Genomic DNA, 20883 nt, shown 5'->3' with positions numbered 1-20883 from the left:
GTCAATATGAAATTCAGAGGAGAGAACTTACATGATCCAGTCATATCCGTCATAAGTTGAGAACGTTTGTTTTCAATTGTATTAAGAAGGTCATTCATAGCAATTAATTCTTGTTTAGCTGCCTCCGGACGTAGTTTGCATGGTCGTGATAACCAGTCCGATACTGAATTCTCTTGCTTCTTAATCCAGTCTTGAAGTTCGGCTCTCTGTTTTTGTTGCTGCTCTAGTTCACTAACTGATTGCGTTAATCCACTTAAATGGGATTGAATCTATAACAAAAAAAAGATGTTTTACATGTTAGTACAAAATTAAATCTTTAATTTGGGGAAGAACAAGTTGGGATGAATGCAAGAAAAAATCGAAAAGGTCCTTTTTGTTTAAAAGAAGATTGAAGATATCGATGGAAAAGATCTGTATGAAATACCAAAGCCTCATGTAAAGCACCGTGCAAGTACCTGTTATTGTAAACGCTGCTTGCCTTACTTACCTTAGTGTCTAAGGCATCAAGCTTAGTAAAATTCCTGAATTTATCAAGATTTTTGTTAAGTACTTTAACACGATTGCCGGAGTCGGGATCTAGCACTGTGGCTTCCGAAGAATCGAAAGGACTTATTTGCAAAGCCTATTTTATATTTAAGTTCGGACATTAAGCAAGATAAGGAGTTATTAGGTGGATTCAAAAACAAACTTTTATTTTTACAAGTTCCTCAAAAGGCTACACTAAGGTGTGACACAAACTTACCTGATCGAGAAGATCCTCCAACTTTGCTCTGACAATCAGCTCCTTTTCGGGAATAGGCTGCATTGCAGTTTCCAATGGTGAACTTGGGCGACTGATGGATGCTGTGGCTGCCTCACATGCTTGCACGGCTAAGGCAAGTCGAGACTTCTCTTGTTGTAATTTATTATGCAAGGTTTGGGCATGTTGAAGCTGTTTCTTGGCCATGTCTAGATTGGTTGCTGGAACATCTAATTCATTCTGTATAATAGGTTCGTATTCATTAAGGTTATCCATGATGCTCTTCAAGGTATCTTCATAATCCTGGAATTTGGCCAAAGACTCATGCAAACGATTCTTTATTTGCACTGAAGTATGCAATAAGGAGTTGTAGCTGTCTTGAATATTGTTAAGCTGCTCTTCTACAACTTGTCGAATGGTAGGTGTTTTTGGTTCATAGCGCTTTATTTGTCCTTGTCCCTTGGCATTGAGATCATCTAGAGTTGCACGATATTTCTGAATTTCTTCTAACAAAGCTTCGTGTTGATTGATTTGCTCTTGAGTCTGTTCCCGATTCGAAATAAACAATGAATTATGAGCCATTAATTGGAAAGATATTTGGAGAAGCCATTTTTCCACATCTTGCAAAGATTGATGATATGCATTGTAATCAATGATTTCAGATTCTAACAATTTAATTCGATTTACACAATCGGATTTAGCTTTTTCAAAGCGATTTACTAGTGAACGAACTTCTTCAACTTCTGTTCCAAGTTCATTGGCTTCAACCGATAGATTATCAAAATCGGGATTCTTTTGTTTAATATCATTTTGTAGAGACTTGAATCTTTCTAAAATGGTTTTCATTTCACTGAGTTCACCCTTGGTGTCTGGTGTTGGCTTCAATGAACTTTCAGTTTCTTCCAACCATTTAATAAGCTTTCCTTTGTTAGCTGAAAAGTCACGCCAACGTGTTTTTGCTTGATGAAGATTACTTAGTTTTTCTTGGACATTTAAGCCCAATGTGTCCCAATCTTCACGGATTTTAGTCATTAGATTGCGAAGTTTTTCTTGTTGTTCTTCTGGAGTTATATTACTAGCTTTGTTGTAGGCTTCTTGGACCATGTTGAGCAAATGTTGGCCTTCAGGAAGGCGGGAATTTAACGACTTAAAGAAGAAAGAAAAAAATATTTATAATTTTAATGTTAATTAGTTACATTTTTAAAATTTAAGGTTCAGGTTTCAAATGGAAGAGACGAGAAATTTCGGTTTGGCAGTACGATACAAAACCGATGCTGCGCTAAAAACTACAACGAATTTTAATTTTTATTATTTCCGGACGGAGACTGATTTTTGGAACGGACGAACGCTTTATAACGATAGAAGTACACCGGGAGGAATTCAATGCGATATGAAATTAACATTCCGGGATTAAATAAATTGGGCACGGTAGAGGTCGGTCTGCTCAAATCGAGCAGCTCAGAAGTGAACTTTATAAGAGAATCGGCTTGGTTAAAGAGTCATCCAAAGCAATGCCTTTTTGAACTAAAACGAAGCAAACTTACATAGTATTTCGTATATAAAACTTTATTCGCAGGGTTTCTGTCTGTTACCGCAAAAAAAATCTAATCTAAAAATTTAAAATTATTGCAAATCGAGCGATCGATGACCTGAAATATCTCATATGCTTCGGTCGAGAAAAAAATGACCGACACAGAATAATCTGCATGTCCACCTGTCTTACTATTTTTCAAGTAATGTAATTTTTGCTATCAATTTATTTAAACTTTAACGGTCACTGGGGCGTATGTGGAATATTAAAAAAAAAATATCAAATCATTTGAGAAATCAGTTGATGAGTTGGCTAGTGCCCAAAAACTATTAGGTTAAATTAAATAATTTTTACACCATGTCTTAAATCTACTTACATTTACTGTTTCTAATTGTATAGCAACAGAATTTGTATCCCCTTCACAATTACACTCATTGAGTACTTCATTTGCTTTTCCAATCCAAGCATCCATTTCGTTCTTATAGTTGAGGAATTCCGTATGGTCGGAAAGATTCTTTTCAATTTTTGCTACAAGCCCTGTACACAAAATATAACTTTTAATTCAACAATTTGAAGTTTAAAATAAAATAACTTGCCTTGGGCAGCTGTAAGCAGTTTTGTATAGTTGGCCTGAGTTTCAACAGTTTGATCCCTCACTCTTGAGCAAGCACTGTGTTCCATGAGTATCTCACAAGCATCATTAAGATCCTCTACAGTTTCCTTTTCATCAAGGACTTCCTCCAATAGTTTCTAGAATGAACTCAAACCATTAAACAACACGCAAGCAATACTATTCAATTGCATGCAATTTTAAACTTATTACCAAAAGAATAAGTGCAAGGAAAATTAAATTTGGAAAACCAACAAGAGACGATACGAAAAATGAGAGATCTTACCTTTGCGTTGACTAAGTCATTGGGAGTTTTGCTTTCGGTTTCATTGGCAGTGCTTACTCTGCTAGTTATATCTGCAATCCATTTGTTAATTTTATTGAACTTATTTAAGAAATTGGTCCATGAAGATAGACACTCATCAAGACTAGTGCGAGCATCTCTGGACAAGGCCTGGAGTGTTTCCCACTCGGTGTTTAGTTGTTTGATTTCTTGTGTTATAGCGTCTTGTCCTTCATTACCGCTAGTGGATATAACATTTTGACTGAGTTCCACAGTGGCCTCAAGCAAAGAGTTACCCTCGGTCATTGAGCTTCCAATTTCTCCAAGTTTGTTCAACCTATCTTCTACTAGATTCTTTTCACCGTGGCAATCAGACGATTGTTCAATAGCCAATCTAGTTTTTCGTAGCCAGTCTTGAGTTTCCTTAAAGGCTTGTTTGTATTTATCATGATTATTGACTTGGTTCTCGAGGTTCTCAATGATCTTGCTAACGGATTCCTGAATTTCGTCGAATTTCTGTAGACCATCTTTGAAATCATTTCTATCTAGATTTGAGTCTTCTTCAAGACGAGTGTTAATTTTTTCAATCAAATCACTATGACCATTGATATCACGATATATTGCTCGGTATTTCTCGAGAGCTGCTCTTTTTTCGCTCAAATCATTCAAAAACTCTTCGTTTGGTTTGATACTTGGTTCAATTTCTTCCATCCATTCGAGTAGGATTTTATACAATTTACTTACTTCCTCAAGCTGATTTGCACGATTGGTAAGTTTTTGTTTTATTTCGTTGAGATCAACCAAAAGTTTTTCAAAGTCTTGCTTAAGATTTTCAGTGTCTTCCTGAATTTTGGCAGCACCATTTTGCTCAGTATTCATTATTACCTTCTCTTTGAGCTCGAGAAGATATCGCAATTTGTTCTGGCCAGTTTCAAAACCTTGACGAAGGTTCTTTACTGTATTCAATTTAGCTTGTACATCTTTAAGATTGCCTGGGATTATTTCACAGTCATTTAATTTCTCTCTTGTTTTTTCGATCCAAGACTGGCATTCTTCGTAAATCGTATGGTGCTGTTGATGTTCTTGATAATGCATCTCTAGTCGTCGCATTACCTCCTTTGCCAGTGTTAATAGAGCATTATATTTTGTTGTCAACTGCGTAATGGCATTGCTGACTCTAGTATCAGAGCAAGTTTCAAGGAGCATTTGAGCTTTCATGTTCAAACGGTCCAATTCTTTCTGCCAGTCGAACAGAGTTTGTAAATGACCCTGGAACTCTTCAAGGACTACCTTCTTTTGTCCTAAACTGTCTTGCAGTTTATTATATGATTGAACCAATGCTTCTGTCTTGGTAAGCCATTCAAGAGCTTCGGTGTATTGGTCTTGATAGTCTGTCCATTTAACGATGCCGACTTCTAGGTACTCCTTTGCTTTTTTAAGAGCATCGACATAATTGTCGAATTCTTCTTGAAGAAGTGCAACTTCTTCCTCGATGATTTCACGATCTGCTGGTTCTGCTGTCTTGCAGGCAATTTCACCTTGATCTAAAGCAAGATCCAACTTTTTCTGACCTTCTGGAACTTCACTCTGAAGAATTTTCAATTGGTGAGTTTTTTCTGCTAATGCTTGTTTATCGCCCGTGGGCTCTGAACACTTGCTCAACCTTTCTTTCGCATTACGAAGCCATTGGGCAAACTCATTACCGGCATCAATAAGTGCTTGGTACTGTTCGATTGCACTTCTTTGTTTTTCATATAAATCCCTAGCCTGTTTTGTAAGGGTTTCGTATTTGCTGGAAATTTCTGTAGCAGGTGCACCCTGTTGAAGATCTGAAGCTTTGGATGCCACAGACTGAATCATAGGCTCAAATGACACAATATCTTGAACAATATTGTTTGTCTGTCTAAGATAAGCCTTCTTTTCGCTAAGTCCTGAACTGAGACCAGGTTGTCCGGTTCTTGATTTAACAATTTTCTGTTCACAAGCTTGCTGTAATTTGGCTTCTCTGTCTGATATCCATTGTTGAAGTTGAGAATAACTTGAGCTATAATCAGCCCATTGCAAGAGACTTGTTTCCAGATGAACCTTTGCAGTCGACATTTTCTTAACAAGTCGTTCCCAATCGGTCTGTAAATCCCTCATTTCAGAATTAATAGAATCCCTGCCATCAGACCGGGTATTGCGTACAACTTTTTCACCATTATTAATGGCAGAGTGGACAAGATTTTGTCCTTCTTCGCGCCTTCTAATCAAATCTTGAATTTGGGCAAGTCTTTGCTGTAGAACTTCCTTCGAGTTGGCACTGGATGCTTCACTGCAATTACGAATAACCTCCTTGGCATTGGCTATCCAGTCTTGAGCACCTTTCATGTTATCCATATAGCCCTTGTGTTGCTCATAGTTTGTTTCTACCTTTTTCAATACATCTTTAGCTAAATTGACTTGAACTTGGTACATTGAATTAAGATGTCTGAGTTGATTGTTAACATAAGTATCCAAATGCGATTTAAGAAGACCAGCGGCCGATTGGTTGAATGTCTCGATATCAGCTTTTCCGTTTTCTAGACGAGTCATAATGCTGTGCATGTCGTTTACTTGTTTCTTCTTTTCGTCAATGTTTGGAAGAAGATTTAGCTTATGATTTTTAACCAGAATGTCTATTTGTTGAAGCCATTCCATTAAACGTTCATATTCTTCTTTGTAAGCTCTCCATTGAATCATTGTAGCTTCGAGGCTTTCTTTTTGTTGAATAATTTCACGGAAAAGACCTTCAAAGCTATCTCGGAGGGCTCGAATGTCGTTTCGGATTATTTCCTGACCCTGCGATGAGGTACTGGCTAGAACGACTTCACCTGTATGCACTAAATGTTCTACTAAAAGTTCACCTTGAGCTTGCTTATTGATAAGTGCTTCGGTAGCCTGAACAGCATTCTCAATTGCAAGTTTGTCACTCAAACTGCTCTGTTTCAGCGATGGGAACTTCTCCCTAGCACGGCTTATCCAGCTGACAAGATCATCATAAGCTTCCTTATACAACCTATGGTCTCTGTATTGGTCGTTTCGTGAAGAAAGCAATTTCTGGGTTCTAGTTGCCAATTCATCAAATTTATCAAGCACTTTTTGAGCTTGGAAGGCCTGTTGACTTTGCTGCCCAGAGCCGAGCATTTCTGGTATTTGTGCTTTCAAAGCATCAACATCAATTTTCTCCATGCGCACCTTTTCTTCTGCACTCTTGATTCTGTCCAACTGAGCTCGTTTTTCGGTCATCGTAGTTTGATATTCTGATAGTTCTTTCAACATACCTTCGAGCCATTCGTTTATTTTCTTGACATTTTGAACTTGCTCAAGGAAGCCACTCCATTGACTGATTGAATCATCCAAGTTAGATCTCACATCAATCATCTTCAAAGCTATTGCGGACCAAGCTTCCTGTATTTGCGCTAGTGACTTATTAATTGGTTCATGACCCATTGGAGCTGTATTGGCAAGTACATTTTGTGCCAATTCAAAGAGTCCCTGAATCTTTGTCGATCCTTCGTCTTTAAGCAGAATAACATCTTGAATTGTGGACAATTTCTTCTCGAGTTCAGCCTGATTCATTGAACTAGTGTCTGAACAGTAATCAAGGTTCTCTCTAATAGAATCTATCCAATTATTACATTCAGCTATTTGGTTGTCGAATTCCTGGTGTGAGGTTACATACTGTTGCCAACGATTATTCAATTCCTTGACTTTGTGGAAGATTTGTTGATATTTAGTTATTAGTTCTGGACCTTGTATACTTCTCACACTTGAATGACCCTTCAACAAAAGTTGACCCTTTTCGGATACATTGTCAATCTCAAGTTCCTTAGCACGAACTTCACCTTGAAGGTTTTTGAGTTCATCCAATTGTGCCTTCTTTTCATTCAAGGTCTCCTTAAGATCAATTGCATGCAGTTTATTGTCAGAATCTCGAATCCAGTTCAGACATTGATTTCTAAGTTGTTCGTATTCAGACCATTGCTGAAGGCGGTTTTCAATTGCTTCGATTTCCGAGTTTATTGAAGCTATAAGGTTTTCCCATTCTTGTTGAGTATTATCGATCTGCGATTTGATGTTAACCTGACCAACATCGATTGTTCCAGGAATAACCTTTTCTCCTAAAGCTCGCACTTGATCAACACGTGGGAATTCATCAGCGAGACTTGCTTTCAAATTCTTCAAACGATCTAGATTCGTATGCAAGGAAACCTGTTCTAGTTCCAAATCACCCCATAGATTAACAGTATTTGCTGTGGCATCCATGAATTCTTGGGCTTCCATGACGGCCTTACAATATTGCTGATGGTCGCTAACAATACTCTCGTAACGTTCTACGAATTTCTCGCATCTATTTCGAAGCATTGAGTACTGATCACCCAATTTCTTGGTTGTAACGTCGACATGCTCGGTTTTTTCAGGAAGATTTGACGAAATTTCTTGAAGATTTCCTAACTCGACCTTATGATTGTTAATATCATTCAAAATATCTCTGTAGCATTGTAATTTAGCTCGCTTTTCATCAAGAGTGGTTTTGAGTTCAATTTCAGTAGATAATTGATTTTCAACATCGTTTAACCAGTTTTGCAGTTTTTCAGCAATTTCATCAAATCCACTCCACTTTGACATTTTATCTTGAATGTGCCTTACAGTTTGACTTATGTTGTCAAACAATTGATCAAAAGCCTGCTGCAATTCATCCAATTGGGAGCGAATTGCTTCTCTACCTTCGGACGCGGTCGATGGATAACACTTCTCTCCTGCTTCCATAGTACTGTTCAGCAATAATGTAACACTTGATTGCTGGGCTGATAGTTCCTGAATAGCACTCTGCTTTTTAAGCAGATCCTCCTTAGAACCTACTTGAGAAAGATCACTACAACCATCGTATTTGGCCTGAGCATTAGCAATCCAATCGGAACAGCTCTTATATTTGTCATTGAACGACTGATGGTCGGTAACAGATTGCTCACACTTTTTCAAAATTTCCTTTGCTGTTGCTTGAATCGATTGGAATCGAGATGTCACTTGTTGAACATTCACCGAAATCCTAGTTTCACCACTACTTTGAATAAGCTCAGATGAATCATCCTTCATTTTTTCAAATTCAACTTCGTTTCTTCGAAGACTTTGTATTAACGTCTGGAATCGGTTAAGTTGTTCCATTTTTTCTTCGAGTGAAGACTTGGGATTGTAATTCTTAAGGCTGTTTTCGGCTTCACCCAACCAGTTTATCAAACGGTCAAGGTTTGTTTCGTAATCGTTCCATTGCTGAAGACGATTTTCTAAGCTACTCTTTACATCACTCAATGAGCTGCTGAATTTTTCAAAGTCTGCATTTAAGTTCGCCAAATCACGTGCCATTGCTTCTTTCGAACGAGCAGGAAGCGTTTTTGTTTGATTTTCAATGTGATTAGAAAGTGCTTGAAGCTTGACGACTCCTTCGGGTAGAGCATCTTGGATTTCGATTACTTTATTAAGACGAGCTTGGAGTGCTACCTTATTACCAGAATAGTCAGAGTAGCCGGTTAGTCGATCCCACAGATTTTTCTGATAGTCCTGTTGAGATTTTTGTAAATCGCTGAATTGTTGGTAGACATCAAAGGCCTTTTCGAGCTCACTCAATAGCGTTGCACAACCTTGAACCACCTTATCATATCGACTATTGATATCATCGATTTCGGCTTTGATTTCATTTGCATTGACCGGAACTGATGCTTCTAGCAGAATTGTTGCCTTTTCATTGACACCTTCAATGATTCGCTTATGTGAATTGATATCTTGAGTTGTTGATTTGTATTTGAAGATTTTGGAACGAATTTCTTGTCCAGATGTCCAAGTATTAGGATTTTCATTCTTCAATGTCTTTTCAACTGAGTCCAACCAATTCAAAATTTGATTGTAGATATCTTGATAGCTTGAAAGTTGAACAGTCTGGGCTTCCTGCAATTTTTGAAGATTTCTGATACCTTCATCAAGTTTATCCCAGCGATCACGTATGTCTCGTAGTTGCTGACGAATTTTTTCTCTGCCTTGAGTTGATGTTTCGGGAAGAGCTTTTTCTCCAGCGATGTTTAGAGATGATAGGAGATTATCAGCTTGCTCTCTTTCAGAAAGTAAAACTTGCAAAATGTTTGCTGACTGTGATGGCTCATCTTTAAGAGCCTTTTCTAGCTGTTTCTCAATCGGTTGCAACCAAAGATTGATTTCATTCAACTTATCACTATAGATCTGATGGTCATCCACCAGATTTTGCCAGCGATTGACAACTTCCTTACTTAGAACCTGCAGTAAATGATATCGGTTTGTTATTTGAGAAGTAAGATTCTTGAGGCGATCAGTGCCGCAATTATTGAGCAATGAATGAGCAGCATCAGCAAAGGTGTCAATCTCTTTTTCTTTTTGCATGATAAGATCACGCTGAGTTTTATATTTTTCGAGCTGATGATTCTTCTCTTCAAATGTCGATTGCAATTGCTGGTCACGGAAGACACTCTCAGCAGCCCGACACCACTTGGTCAGTTCTTCTAAGTTCTTTTCAAAGTTATTCCATTGGGCCAGCACATCGCGCTGCTTGCCTGCAATACCTTCGATGTCTTGGAAATGACTTTTAATTGTTGTTTCTAGTTCGTCAATTTCTTTTTCCAAGGTTTCATTTCCCTTTGTGGAGGTAGTGGGCTTGACCTTTTCCAAATGACTACGAATGTCTTTGATTATTTGCTCTCCCTGTGGTTTGGAATCAGTTAGACGAGCCAAAATATCAATTTTTCGTTTAATATCAGCTTTTTCACCATAGGAATCATCACAGTCTAACAGTTTTTCTTTTTCGTTGGAAATCCATGTCTTTCCAGCTGATATTAGGTTATTGAGATCAGCATGGGATTCTGCACACAATTCCAAATTGGTTAATATATCTTCTGATTTATTAACGATGTTGCTAAAGATTTGCTTAATAGACTGCAAATAGACATTTAGAGAATTATCCTTTATTTGATCAACCAACATTTGAGCTTTATCGCAAACATTGTCAACCAAAACGTTATGGGTTGTTATTTCTTGATGGAGGAGTTTGTGGTTCTGCAGCTGAGCTCGTTTTTCTTGTAAAGTGGTTTTCAATTCAGTGTGACTCTGCATGGCCTTATCAACATCCTTGAGCCATTTTGTGAGTTGTTCTTGGGCAATTGTGAATTCATTGAATTGCAGAAGACAATGGTCAATTTTTTGTGCTGAAGAATTAAGATCATCAGTGTAGTTATCCCACATGGTACGCAGTGATCGAAGCTGTTGGCGAATTATTTCTCTGCCATCGGGACTTGTATGGCTATAAAGCTTCTCACCACAGTCAATAAGGGCTTCGAAAGGTGTTGAATCATTAATTCGATTATCAGACATTTCACGAATCTTATTTTGCCTTTCTTGCAAAATGTTAAAGTCACCAACAACTTCATTGTTCTTAGCAAGTTCGTCTACACAGTTTTGGAGTTTATTCTTGAAGCTTTCATAATCGTCGTTGAATGTTTCGTGATCTTTCACATAGTTTGTATACTTTGTTGTACTTTCTTTGCACAGATTCTTCAAAGTTTGATAGCGTGTATTCAAACGAGAAAGTTTGAGATTCAAGTCAGTTTCACCTTCAATTTCACGCCCTTGGTCCATCAGGTCGTTAATACCTGGAGCACGGTCGGCGATGTCACGTCCAATTTCTTTAAGTTGTTCTAAATATGCCTTCTTGGCTTCGGCAGTGCTCTTGAGACTTTGATTCTTAACAATGTTTTCAACATTTTTCATCCAAGAGTCAATGCCATCAATCAAGCCTTCAAATTCATCCCATTTACTGCAGAGTTGTTTCAGTTTTACTAACGAATCCTCACAGAGTAACATAAATTCTTGCCAAGCTTTTTTGGGCTCTTCGAAACTCTTCAACAACAGTGGATGTCCACTTGGATGTGTCTGAGTAAGAACGGTCTGGAGAAGCTTGTGACACGTTTCGAAAATTGAGTCACCTTCTGGTTTTTGTTGAATAAGGTTTTCCACAACAATAAGTTTCTCTTCAGCTCCTTCTTTCTCGAAAGTTGTTTCGTTGAGAATATCAATTGCCTCAGACTTAATTGTGTTAAGCCAATCTTGAGCTTTCTCAAGAACCTGATCGTAAGCTTCATGTTTCATAACTTGATCGCTGACAACATTTATACGTTCGGTAATTTTCTTTGACATATCATCATATTCTCGGATTGATTCTTCAGTTTTACGTTCTGATTCGTCATCACACAAGTTAACCGCTTTGTCATGTAGCTGCTTGAGAGCATTCTTATGCAGGGTTATTTCCTGCAAAAGAACTTTATAGTTTTGTAGAGCAGCTTTTTTAGCGACAAGGGTCGGATACAGTTCCCCAGAGTCTGAGACCTTGGCTTTAGATTCACTAAGCCAACTTGAAACCTGAGTGCAACTTTCTTCAATTGAAGTTTTTTGAATCAAAACAGCTTCCACTTGTTGCATCAACGCATTTGCCTCATCGCGCAAGTAATCGTAGTTCTCACGACATTTTCTTAAATCAGCACGAATAGCTTCTCTGTTTTGTGGTGTTACCAATGGATAAAGTACTTCTCCAACATCTACGGCATTGTTAAGTAACATTTGGCCATTGTCAAAAGTTCTCAAGTAGTTTTTGATAGTTTGCAGTTGTTGAGCTGTAGCTGAAGACGATCCTGGAGATCCCATACGAGCAAGCTCTTGGAATTCAATTTTTGCATCTTCAAACCAATCATGGAAGTCATTTTTGGCTTTAACAAAGTTTTCATTGTTTTGCTTGGCATTTTTAACGCGATCAATATAACTTGCTAGACTCTTTGAAACAGTCTGATATCTTTGTACCAAATGGTTAACAAATTGACCAATTCGGGCTTCAGGATTTTTCTCTACTAACTGCTGCGAGATTTTCTCCAGATTTGACATAATTGGTGAATGGTTTTGGACGTCAGCTTGGAAGTTGTTGAGATCCTTAAGTTTACCTTGAATATCAGGCAAACTAATTTGATTACTAGTTTCAGTCTTTGCACGACCTTCGACCTCTCTCAACCACGAAGAAATTTGTTCGTTTGCTTCTTCATATTGACTCCACAAGTCAAAGTTTTCATTGAGGACATGCTTAATTTTATCAAAGCTGTTTTGAAGAGCCTTCATTTCATCACTCAACGCATTAGCTTCTCTATTTAATTCCGCTATGTTCTCGGGACTATCAACAAGGCTCAAGAACTGAAGTGAATTCAATATTTCACCATGACGTTGCTGGCATTCTGCAATTGCCTTATTGACTTCTTGAAGCGAAGATTTTTTTACATCAAGATTATACTTGTCACTTGAAGACTCTGGTTGGCACCATGCTACTTTCTCTTGTTGTGTATTTATCATACGTTTTAGCATTCCAACTTTATCAGCATGGATTTTCTTTAGGAATTGTAGCAGAGATTTTTCGATTTTCTTGCCATATAGGTCAACACTTTCGAATCTTTTCTGAACATTGTTCAACTCTTTGGGGATGATTGATTCACTGAAAGTTGGATACAACAAACGTAACTCATCAACACGCTCTTTCAGGTTATCGATTATGTTGCCATTGTTATCCAATTGCTCTCGGAGGGATTTGCAAAGCTGCAGGCGTTCCATGATTTTTGAATTGTCACCTGACATATCATCGCACCTAACTAGAGCTTCGCGAAGTTTGCTCAAATCCTCTCCAGCCATTTTAATATTCCTTCTAATGTCTTGCTCTTTTTCGTTGAACGAGGTTGTTATGGATTCTAAACGATTTGCGTTTGCTTCAACTTCAGCAAACTGATCTGATAGAAGTATGTTTAAGGCTTCAAGAGCTGGAATGGGTACACCGTCATTGACCTTAAGAAGCTCTTGAGATTTGTCTGCAATATCATTTTTAAGAATAAGATATGATGGCAAGTCGGCTCTGTATTTATTTAATCTCATCGGTGCGAATTCAATCTCAATTGTGTTATCAGCTGCATCACAGAGACCTTGGTTTGTTTCTAATAACCAAGGAAGGATGTCCTTTTTGGCATCTTCAATCTGACTCAAGATTACTGTTTCAGTTTCGTACTGGTGAGCATTCTTTGATGCCTTGTCGTGCAAATCTTGCCATTGTTGTTTTGCTTTGGCAAAGTCAGAAGCGATTTCTTTCGGGACTTCTTCACCAATGCTGGCAAAGAATTTAGCAACGTTATTTCCCTTTCGTTCTAGCTCGTCCAAATTATTTTTACACTTTCTTATCAGTTCAAGGGATTTTCGAGTTTTATCTGCGGCTTGTTGCAACTCAACTTCATCATGAGGCTGTGTTGAAATAGAGTGATGGAAATCATTTGCTTTTTTCAATTCTTTTTCGAATTTATCCTTAACATCAGCGTATTCTTTCAAACCTTGACTCAATAGAGTATATTTTTGAATTCGGTCTTGAATATCATTTTGAAGAATATCATAGTTCTTGTCCATAACCAGAAGTACTTCCTGGATAGCTGGCATGCTTGCAATGTCTTCTTTCATAAGCATAGAACCTTCATCATGAATTTTGTGTTTCAAAGATTCCTGTGGTTTCAAAGCTGCATTTAGAGCAACCAAATCTGCTATAATCTGGTCAATGTTCTCCAAGTTTGGATGTATTTTCAAAATGCTTGCAAGTTTACCACGATGAGCTTGGAGATTTTGACCAAAAGAATTCTCAAGCTGTTCGAATTTGGTCTTTCTAACGACGAGTTGTTCTTGTTGTAGTTTTTGGTTCTGTGATCGAATTTTCAAGTTATCTAATTTATTTTCTAGATCGTTCACCAACTTTGTGGCTAATACTGGACGTCGAGTTACGGGCTCCTTTAGTTGAACAACAGGATTCTCGTCAATTTCTTTTGCTTGATTTTTCCAGTACGTGAAAGGCTTAGCGATTCCGTCGAGTTCATTGACGATTTTCGTCAACTCTTCGGAACCAGGAATATCAGACTTTTCTAGTTGATGTTTCAAATAATTGAGATGGTTCTCAGTTTCATTCTTCCAACCTAAAATTTCGGTCCACTTTTCGAGAAGATTTTTCTTTTCCTGCATGTTGGTCTCCAAGTTTTGGAAGTTAACAACCAAATCAGTGTAGGAATCATTCAAAGTATTTGCATCTTCGGGTAAAGAGCTTAACGAAAGCTGTTTAACTTCATCATATATTGAATTGAAACTTGGTTTCTTGTCGGCATGTTCTTGCATTAGGGCATGAATTACTTGAAGGCTTGTCTCAACGGCTTCTGGATGAATCTCTTCAACTTGAGCTATTTGAGTTCGAAGATGATCCATCCAAGAAGAGAAGTTTGCCATTTTCGCGTTGAAGTCTTGTCGGGCTATAATTGCGTCAGACACTTCGTTGATTTTAGCTCTCGTTACTTCGGAAAGCTTCATTAGTTTTGCTTTCATGGTAGTTACTCGATCTTTAATCGCAGCTGCGCCTTCAGGAGCTAAATGAAGACCAATTTGATCACTCGATTGGCCTAAGGCCACAAGCCTAGCTTGTTGCTCGGAGATTTCGTTGTTAAACGATTTCAATTTCACCAACTCTTTTTCAAGTTTGTCTACATGAGGAGAATTTAAAAGCGATGTTCTCTTGGCGATCATTTTCTCTCCATCATCTACCCACGATTCTAATTTCGCAGCCTCCGCATCAAAAGATTGCCAAGTGGAAACTAGTTTTTGTAACTTATTGTTAGTTTGCTTGGCATTCTCATGAATAGCGGTCCAACGGGAGTGCATGGCATCTAATTCATCAGGGGCATTTGTTTTGCATAACATTTGATGACTTATGTTTGATATGCCTTGGAGTCTGTCCAGTTGCTCTTGGCATTGTGCTTCAAACTGACTAGCGTTCTGTTGTAATTGAAGCGCTTCTTGTAAGGTAAGGGGCTTGGGGACTAATGTATTTACCTTGATTTCGGAATCCTCAATTAATGGTTTGATTTCTTGAATTCCGGCTTGATAACGCTGCCAATTTAGGAGATCTTCTTGGACAGCTTGAGCTTGATGACTTACGTTGCGATTAATGGCGCTAAAGACCTCTTGAAGTTTAACTATTTCGGCCTTTAGTCGTTTAGCTTCTGCAACGTTACCCTCCTTTGGAGCGAGTTCCGATGCATCGGCAGCCAAAATATCAAGTTGTTTCATTTTATCGCTTAGAATACTCTTAAGTGAGTTGGCCTTAGCAACGCGTTCTTCTGGAGTCAAGTCTTCGGATTGCAATGCTTCAATATTCTTTGGAGCCACTTTGTTTGCCCACTCTTGAAGTTCAGCAAGGCGAGATTTGTAGTTATTCCACTTGGCGCTATAATCTTCAAGATATCCCACACGGTCTTTAACGTGCTCCATAGTATTAAAGAACATTTTTTCAACCTCAGCAACTTCCTTTTCAAGGATAGGACGCTTTTCAGTGGCTGCTAATGGAGCAAGTTGTCCTCTTAGAGCATGCAACTTGGGTATTAGTTGATGAGAGGCCTGCTGCAGAGCAACATTTAACTCTCGTTTCGCCTTTAAGTCTTGGCTTACATTTTTCGGATCGGTTTGCAATGGTGTTAGAGCTCTAAGCTCAGTTTCTGCAGTTTGAAGTAATGAGAAAATATCATTCTTTTGATCAACAAACTCACTCCAGACACTTTGAGTGCCCTTAAGTGTTTGTAATTTATCAACGGTCTCTGTATAAGCTTCGTTCCAACCAGTTTCAAGGTTTTTAACTTCAGTATCGACAAAGGATGGCGCATGCACATCTTTGCTTAGATCCCGACCACGTTGCAACATCGACATGATGTGTGGTCGTTGATGATCCAACTGGTTGATAGCGTATTGTTGCTCTTGAATCATTTTGTTGACTTTTTCAAGGCTATCTGGAGCAGAAGCATTTGCTGTTTGTTCTTTAACTTTAGACAAAAGGCACACAACTTCATGGACTTCTCGGCGATAAGTGAAGCATTTCGAAAACACTTCAGTCTTCACCATGGTCACTTCAATGGTAGGAATTAAATTCTTATAACGAGCAATTAGATCTTCCAACTGCTTTTGCTCAATATTTGCTTCATTTTCTGTAGCATAACCAAGTAAGGAATCCAAAGTCTTGACAAGCCATTTCATATCTTCACGTTTCATGTCTGCTTCCTGGCAAATTTTCTGTGAAATAAACAAAATAAATTTTAATCTTTTGAAAAATCATAAAAAAAAAACAATTAAAGTAGTTATACCACAAGTTCCCTAAGCTGCATGTTATTAGGGAATGTTGATGAAAGTGGGTTAGTGTTAAATGGTTTAAATTTATGATTAACAAAAATTACCTGGAAAACCACTTTTTCCTTTTCAAATTCTTCCATACTATTGACTTCATTGACAATATTCTTCAAGCTTTTGTCTACAGAATTCATCCAAGTGACCATTTCGTTGAACTTACGATGATAATTCTCCCACTGGGCGGGAATTTGCTGCAAAGTTTGTACGAGGTCTTCAATCCTATTGTTAACATCCTGCCATTGTTGTTCAGCTGTAAGGTAGCTTGACCTTAGACTTCCATCGCTAGGCATTTGAGAGGTATAGGCCTGACTTAAACGCTTCATAGTATCGAGACAATTCTCAATACGGGGTAATGCTCCCTGAGTGCTGAAAAAGTTTTTATTGCGGTTCAAAATGGATTCAATGTCTTCGTTTCGGTTCAGGGCTTGCTCCTCCAAATGAATTTCTTTTTCAATTTCCTTCATATATTGGTGGAAAACATTTTCATCAAGACGGAACTCTAACTTAAGCAAATGCAAAGGAGCTTGAGACAGCACATTTTGCCATCTGGCCTGAAGTTTTTCCACAGCTTCTAATATTGGAATTTGCTCACTTTCAGGAAGACATCTAGACAACTCATGAGCAGAACTGACTAGGTTCTTCATCCAAGATTCGTTAACATTTTCAAAGAAATGCTTTTGATTTTCAATCACACTCTTTGATTCAATAAGTTTTTCAGATAAGGCAGCTTCAGCTTGCGAAATCCATTCGCTGACAATTTGCTCGTTGTCCTTAAAGTTATTCCAGCTGATTGCCGTGTCATTCAATTTTTGTTCCAATTGCTGAGCGTTTTGAATGACATAATTGAATCTGTCATTCAAATGTTGCATAGATTGCCTGGCTGCATTTGTGTCTATTGCCTCGTCTTCGGCTACAGACTTTAATAAATTTTGAAAGACTTTGTTTTTGCTTTCCAACATTGATCGGTAGTAAACAGTTCTAGAGAAGAATGTTTTGATTTTGTTAAGTTCCTCGTAGACACTTTCCCTTCCACCACTTAGAGTGTTCTTGCTGAGTATATTTTCAGCTTCGTTCAACCATTGATTTATCTCCTTTTGTCCAGCTTCCAAGGATTCTTGTTGGATAATCAATTGATGGATAAGATGAAGTTTGCTTGGGATTTTTGCACGTACTCTTACCAAGCTCTCCTTTTCTTGTTTCAGAATTTTCATAGTTTTATCCACTTCTTCTCGAGACAAATCTTGAATCAGACCTTGAAAACTACGGCTTATTGTCTTGAAAAGTTCTTCATTTTCATCAATTTCACCAGCTAAGCGCTGCAGCTCCTCGGCGTAGTTTTTGATTTCTTCAGTATTTCCAAGGGAATGTTTTTGATGAAGTTTTCTTTCAGCATTGAGGAGCCAAGTACTCAGCTTCTCAATACCAGATTTATACTCCTGCCTGGAACGTATAATATCACCAGCGTGCATATACTGTTTGGTATTGGCAAAAAGTCTTTCAAATCTTTCTGACAACATGCCGTGTTTGTTTCTCAGATCACCAGCAATGTGATCCTGGCAAGACGCGATGAGATATGTAGCAGAACTTGATAGTGTTTGGAATTTGTCTTTCCACATACCAATATCTTGGAAGAACTCCAAACGATCGTCTTCGGACTCGTTGACTTTTCTTTCAGCTTGATTGAGCCAGTCTTCACAGACCGGACTCAATGAGTTCCAAGTCTTCCAGCATGTCACAACTTCTTCTAGAGAATTCTGGCAGCATTTGAGCTCCATTGAAACACGCTTCCAACGTTCTTCGGTCTCGAACATAAACTGATCAATGTTTGCAGTTTCTTTGCGCGAAACATTACCGTCGCGTTTATATTCGTCAACAACTTGCTGCATATCAACAAAAGCCTTTTGAAATTCTTGGAAAATTTTATTGCGCGAAACAAAGTTTTTATACTGTTCCAACTGTTGTTGGACTTTCTCTTCTACTCCATATTTTCCCGTCCATCCTTTCATTTTATTTTCGACTAAGTTAAGGAAAGCTATAAGGCAACATTTGTGTTCTAGGAACTTAAGTTTAATCCTTCTCTCGACTGCTTTTGGTCCGATTTCTTGTAATCGAACTTCTATATTTCTAAGTTGCTCCAAAGGCACGTTCTGAGCATATGGAGATCGTTTTGCGTTTTCGAATAAGGCCTCAATTTTGGGTAGTTGTGCAAAAAATAATTTATGCTCTTCCAGCTTTCTACTTATCACTGATGCAGTCTCTTCATTCATAGTACTCGGAATTTCATTGTCTAGTAAAAGTTTTTCGGCCTCAGCTAGCCACTTGCCAACCGTACCTAAGTCTCCGGGAAGTTCGGAATCCAAAAGCCACAGCCAATACATTATTTGATATTGAACTAATTGCCACAAGTTATGGATTTCTTCCCAGGATTGCTTCGAAACCTGCAAAAACCCACTTTGAGTTTCTACAAGATTTTGAATTCTATGATAAATCGCATAATGAGCATCAATTTCAGATCTGGCAATAAGATATTCGCCAAAGTCCCTCGAAAAAGAGTTTTGCATAACCATTGGTTCATATTCTTGGGTTTTCTGTTGTAACCAATGTCTTAATTTATCGGCCTCAAGTTGAATGTCAGAAGTACTTTGTCCAGCACCCTTTTAAGATAAATTATACAAAAATAAATTAATTAATTGATTTTTCTTTAAAATAGAAGTTTATTTAAAAAAAATACCTTTGGTTCGGGATACTTGTGTAAGAATTGGGCCACATAGGTCATAATACTCTTTTCATCAGGTTTTGGAACATCCACATCCTCAGCATCTAAAAGTTTTGCAATACCGAGTTTTGTTTCTGCTACATCGAAAGCAGTTTCTAATCGTTGACGATTGGTAGCTTTTTTAAGTTCAGCTAAGTTTATCAAGTTGGCTTTGATTGCATCGATAAGTGCAAGGAATGCGACACCATCTCTCCAACTAGCGCCAAAATCACGCACCTCTACGCCAATGTCTCTGAAGATAGAAATTAATTTGTTAATATTCAGTGATCCGAAAATTTTTTGAATAGAAAGAAGGAAAAAAAAAATTCTTTGCATATGGAAAATATGGCAGAACACATGTTTTGGAAATTTCTAAATCTCAAAAACTATATTCGTGCATCTTTGTATTGAAGTCATAGAGGACGAAGTCATAGTTACTTATTTTTTTATTTTAATATTATTTTCATGGAAACGCAAAAATGGAAAACCTTATTGCTTGACAAGGCAAGATCATCTGTGAGAAGAATTTCTTTGTTAACAAAAATTCCAGTCAATCTTAAATCAAGTTTTAAAGTACATTTCTGTCTTGGTATTTTTTTTTGTTTTATTTCTGAAGCATCACTTCACTTAAGTAGAATATATAAACAAATAAATCCTTTGCTATTTCAAGTGGCAGTTACATATAACTGATGCATTTACATTGACATATTGCTCGCAGAATGTATTTGATTGAATCAAGCGAACCGAAGTATGTTTTGTATCAAATATAATTTAATCTACATCTAACGCTTCATAAACATTTCGATTTAATACTTTCATTTGCTTTACTATAAATAACTCATTACAGAATGAGATTGAAATGCTTTTGGTATGTACAAATAATAGTATATGTAATAATATAGGTAGGGTGACCATATTTCTAGGGGCAAAACCCGGGACAGATAAAAAATTCTTTGGATTGTTTTGAAAACATTGGTTTAAAAAAAAGTAAATAAACTGAGTTTTAATAATTTTTCCTTATTTTAATATCAAGATTTCTTAAACTATTTTATGGGAAAATTTTCGTTAAAATCATTTAAGTTGTTGACGAGGAGGTCAGGAATCAAGAAATCGGTTTTGTAATAGGTAAACTGTTAAAAAATTCAAAAATAATATTTTTTTAATCAAAATAGTGAGAGATGTTTTTTAACATTTTAATTTTATTTCAAAATATTTTGAAATTTTTTAATATTTAATTCAACATTTTATATGTCCTTATAACTTTTGAAATTTAGCTGGATTCTTTCATCTTTCATATTTATATTGTTCCTTATTCGAAAAAAGTTTTTCTGGCGTAACTTTTCAACCTGAAAAACACAAGCTAGAACTAAATAATTGACGAAAAGATTAAAAAAAACTAATGGTTTATTCGAAATATTAGTAGAACACTCTTTTTTTATTTTCCGTACAAAGTATTTAGAATATTGAATAAAAAAATCAGAGAATGTGGAAATACGGGAGAATTATGGGACAAATTATAGAATACGGGACACTTATACGTCCCGGGTTTCTTAAAAAAAAAAACGGGACAAGCTATAGAAATACGGGACTGTCCCGGGTAAACCAGGACAGATGGTCACCCTACGTATAGGGTGCCCCAAATATA

At 37.4% G+C, this 20883-nt stretch overlaps 1 protein-coding gene across 12 annotated transcripts in view; it reads right to left on the bottom strand.

Annotated features, from left to right (window-relative positions):
• LOC129921017 (muscle-specific protein 300 kDa) overlaps positions 1 to 20883 on the bottom strand; it is a 152407-nt gene that overhangs the window by 96404 nt on the left and 35120 nt on the right. For 8 of the 12 annotated variants that reach the window (XM_056002628.1, XM_056002627.1, XM_056002623.1 and 5 more), the window contains 8 exons: positions 19215 to 19491; positions 16531 to 19137; positions 3167 to 16369; positions 2867 to 3020; positions 2647 to 2807; positions 743 to 1885; positions 488 to 622; positions 32 to 269 (listed from right to left, as the gene is read on the bottom strand). In XM_056002628.1, coding sequence (XP_055858603.1) covers positions 32 to 269; positions 488 to 622; positions 743 to 1885; positions 2647 to 2807; positions 2867 to 3020; positions 3167 to 16369; positions 16531 to 19137; positions 19215 to 19491 — 17918 coding nt within the window. The remainder of the gene's footprint in view (positions 1 to 31; positions 270 to 487; positions 623 to 742; positions 1886 to 2646; positions 2808 to 2866; positions 3021 to 3166; positions 16370 to 16530; positions 19138 to 19214; positions 19492 to 20883) is intronic. The other 4 variants (XM_056002631.1, XM_056002634.1, XM_056002626.1 and 1 more) reach the window with 1 other exon arrangement.

Source organism: Episyrphus balteatus, chromosome 1 (assembly GCF_945859705.1).
Source record: "Episyrphus balteatus chromosome 1, idEpiBalt1.1, whole genome shotgun sequence".
In the NCBI taxonomy this organism is placed as follows: domain Eukaryota; kingdom Metazoa; phylum Arthropoda; class Insecta; order Diptera; family Syrphidae; genus Episyrphus; species Episyrphus balteatus.
The sequence above is the reverse complement of the archived record's forward strand: the minus strand, read 5'-3'. Positions and strand labels throughout refer to the sequence as shown.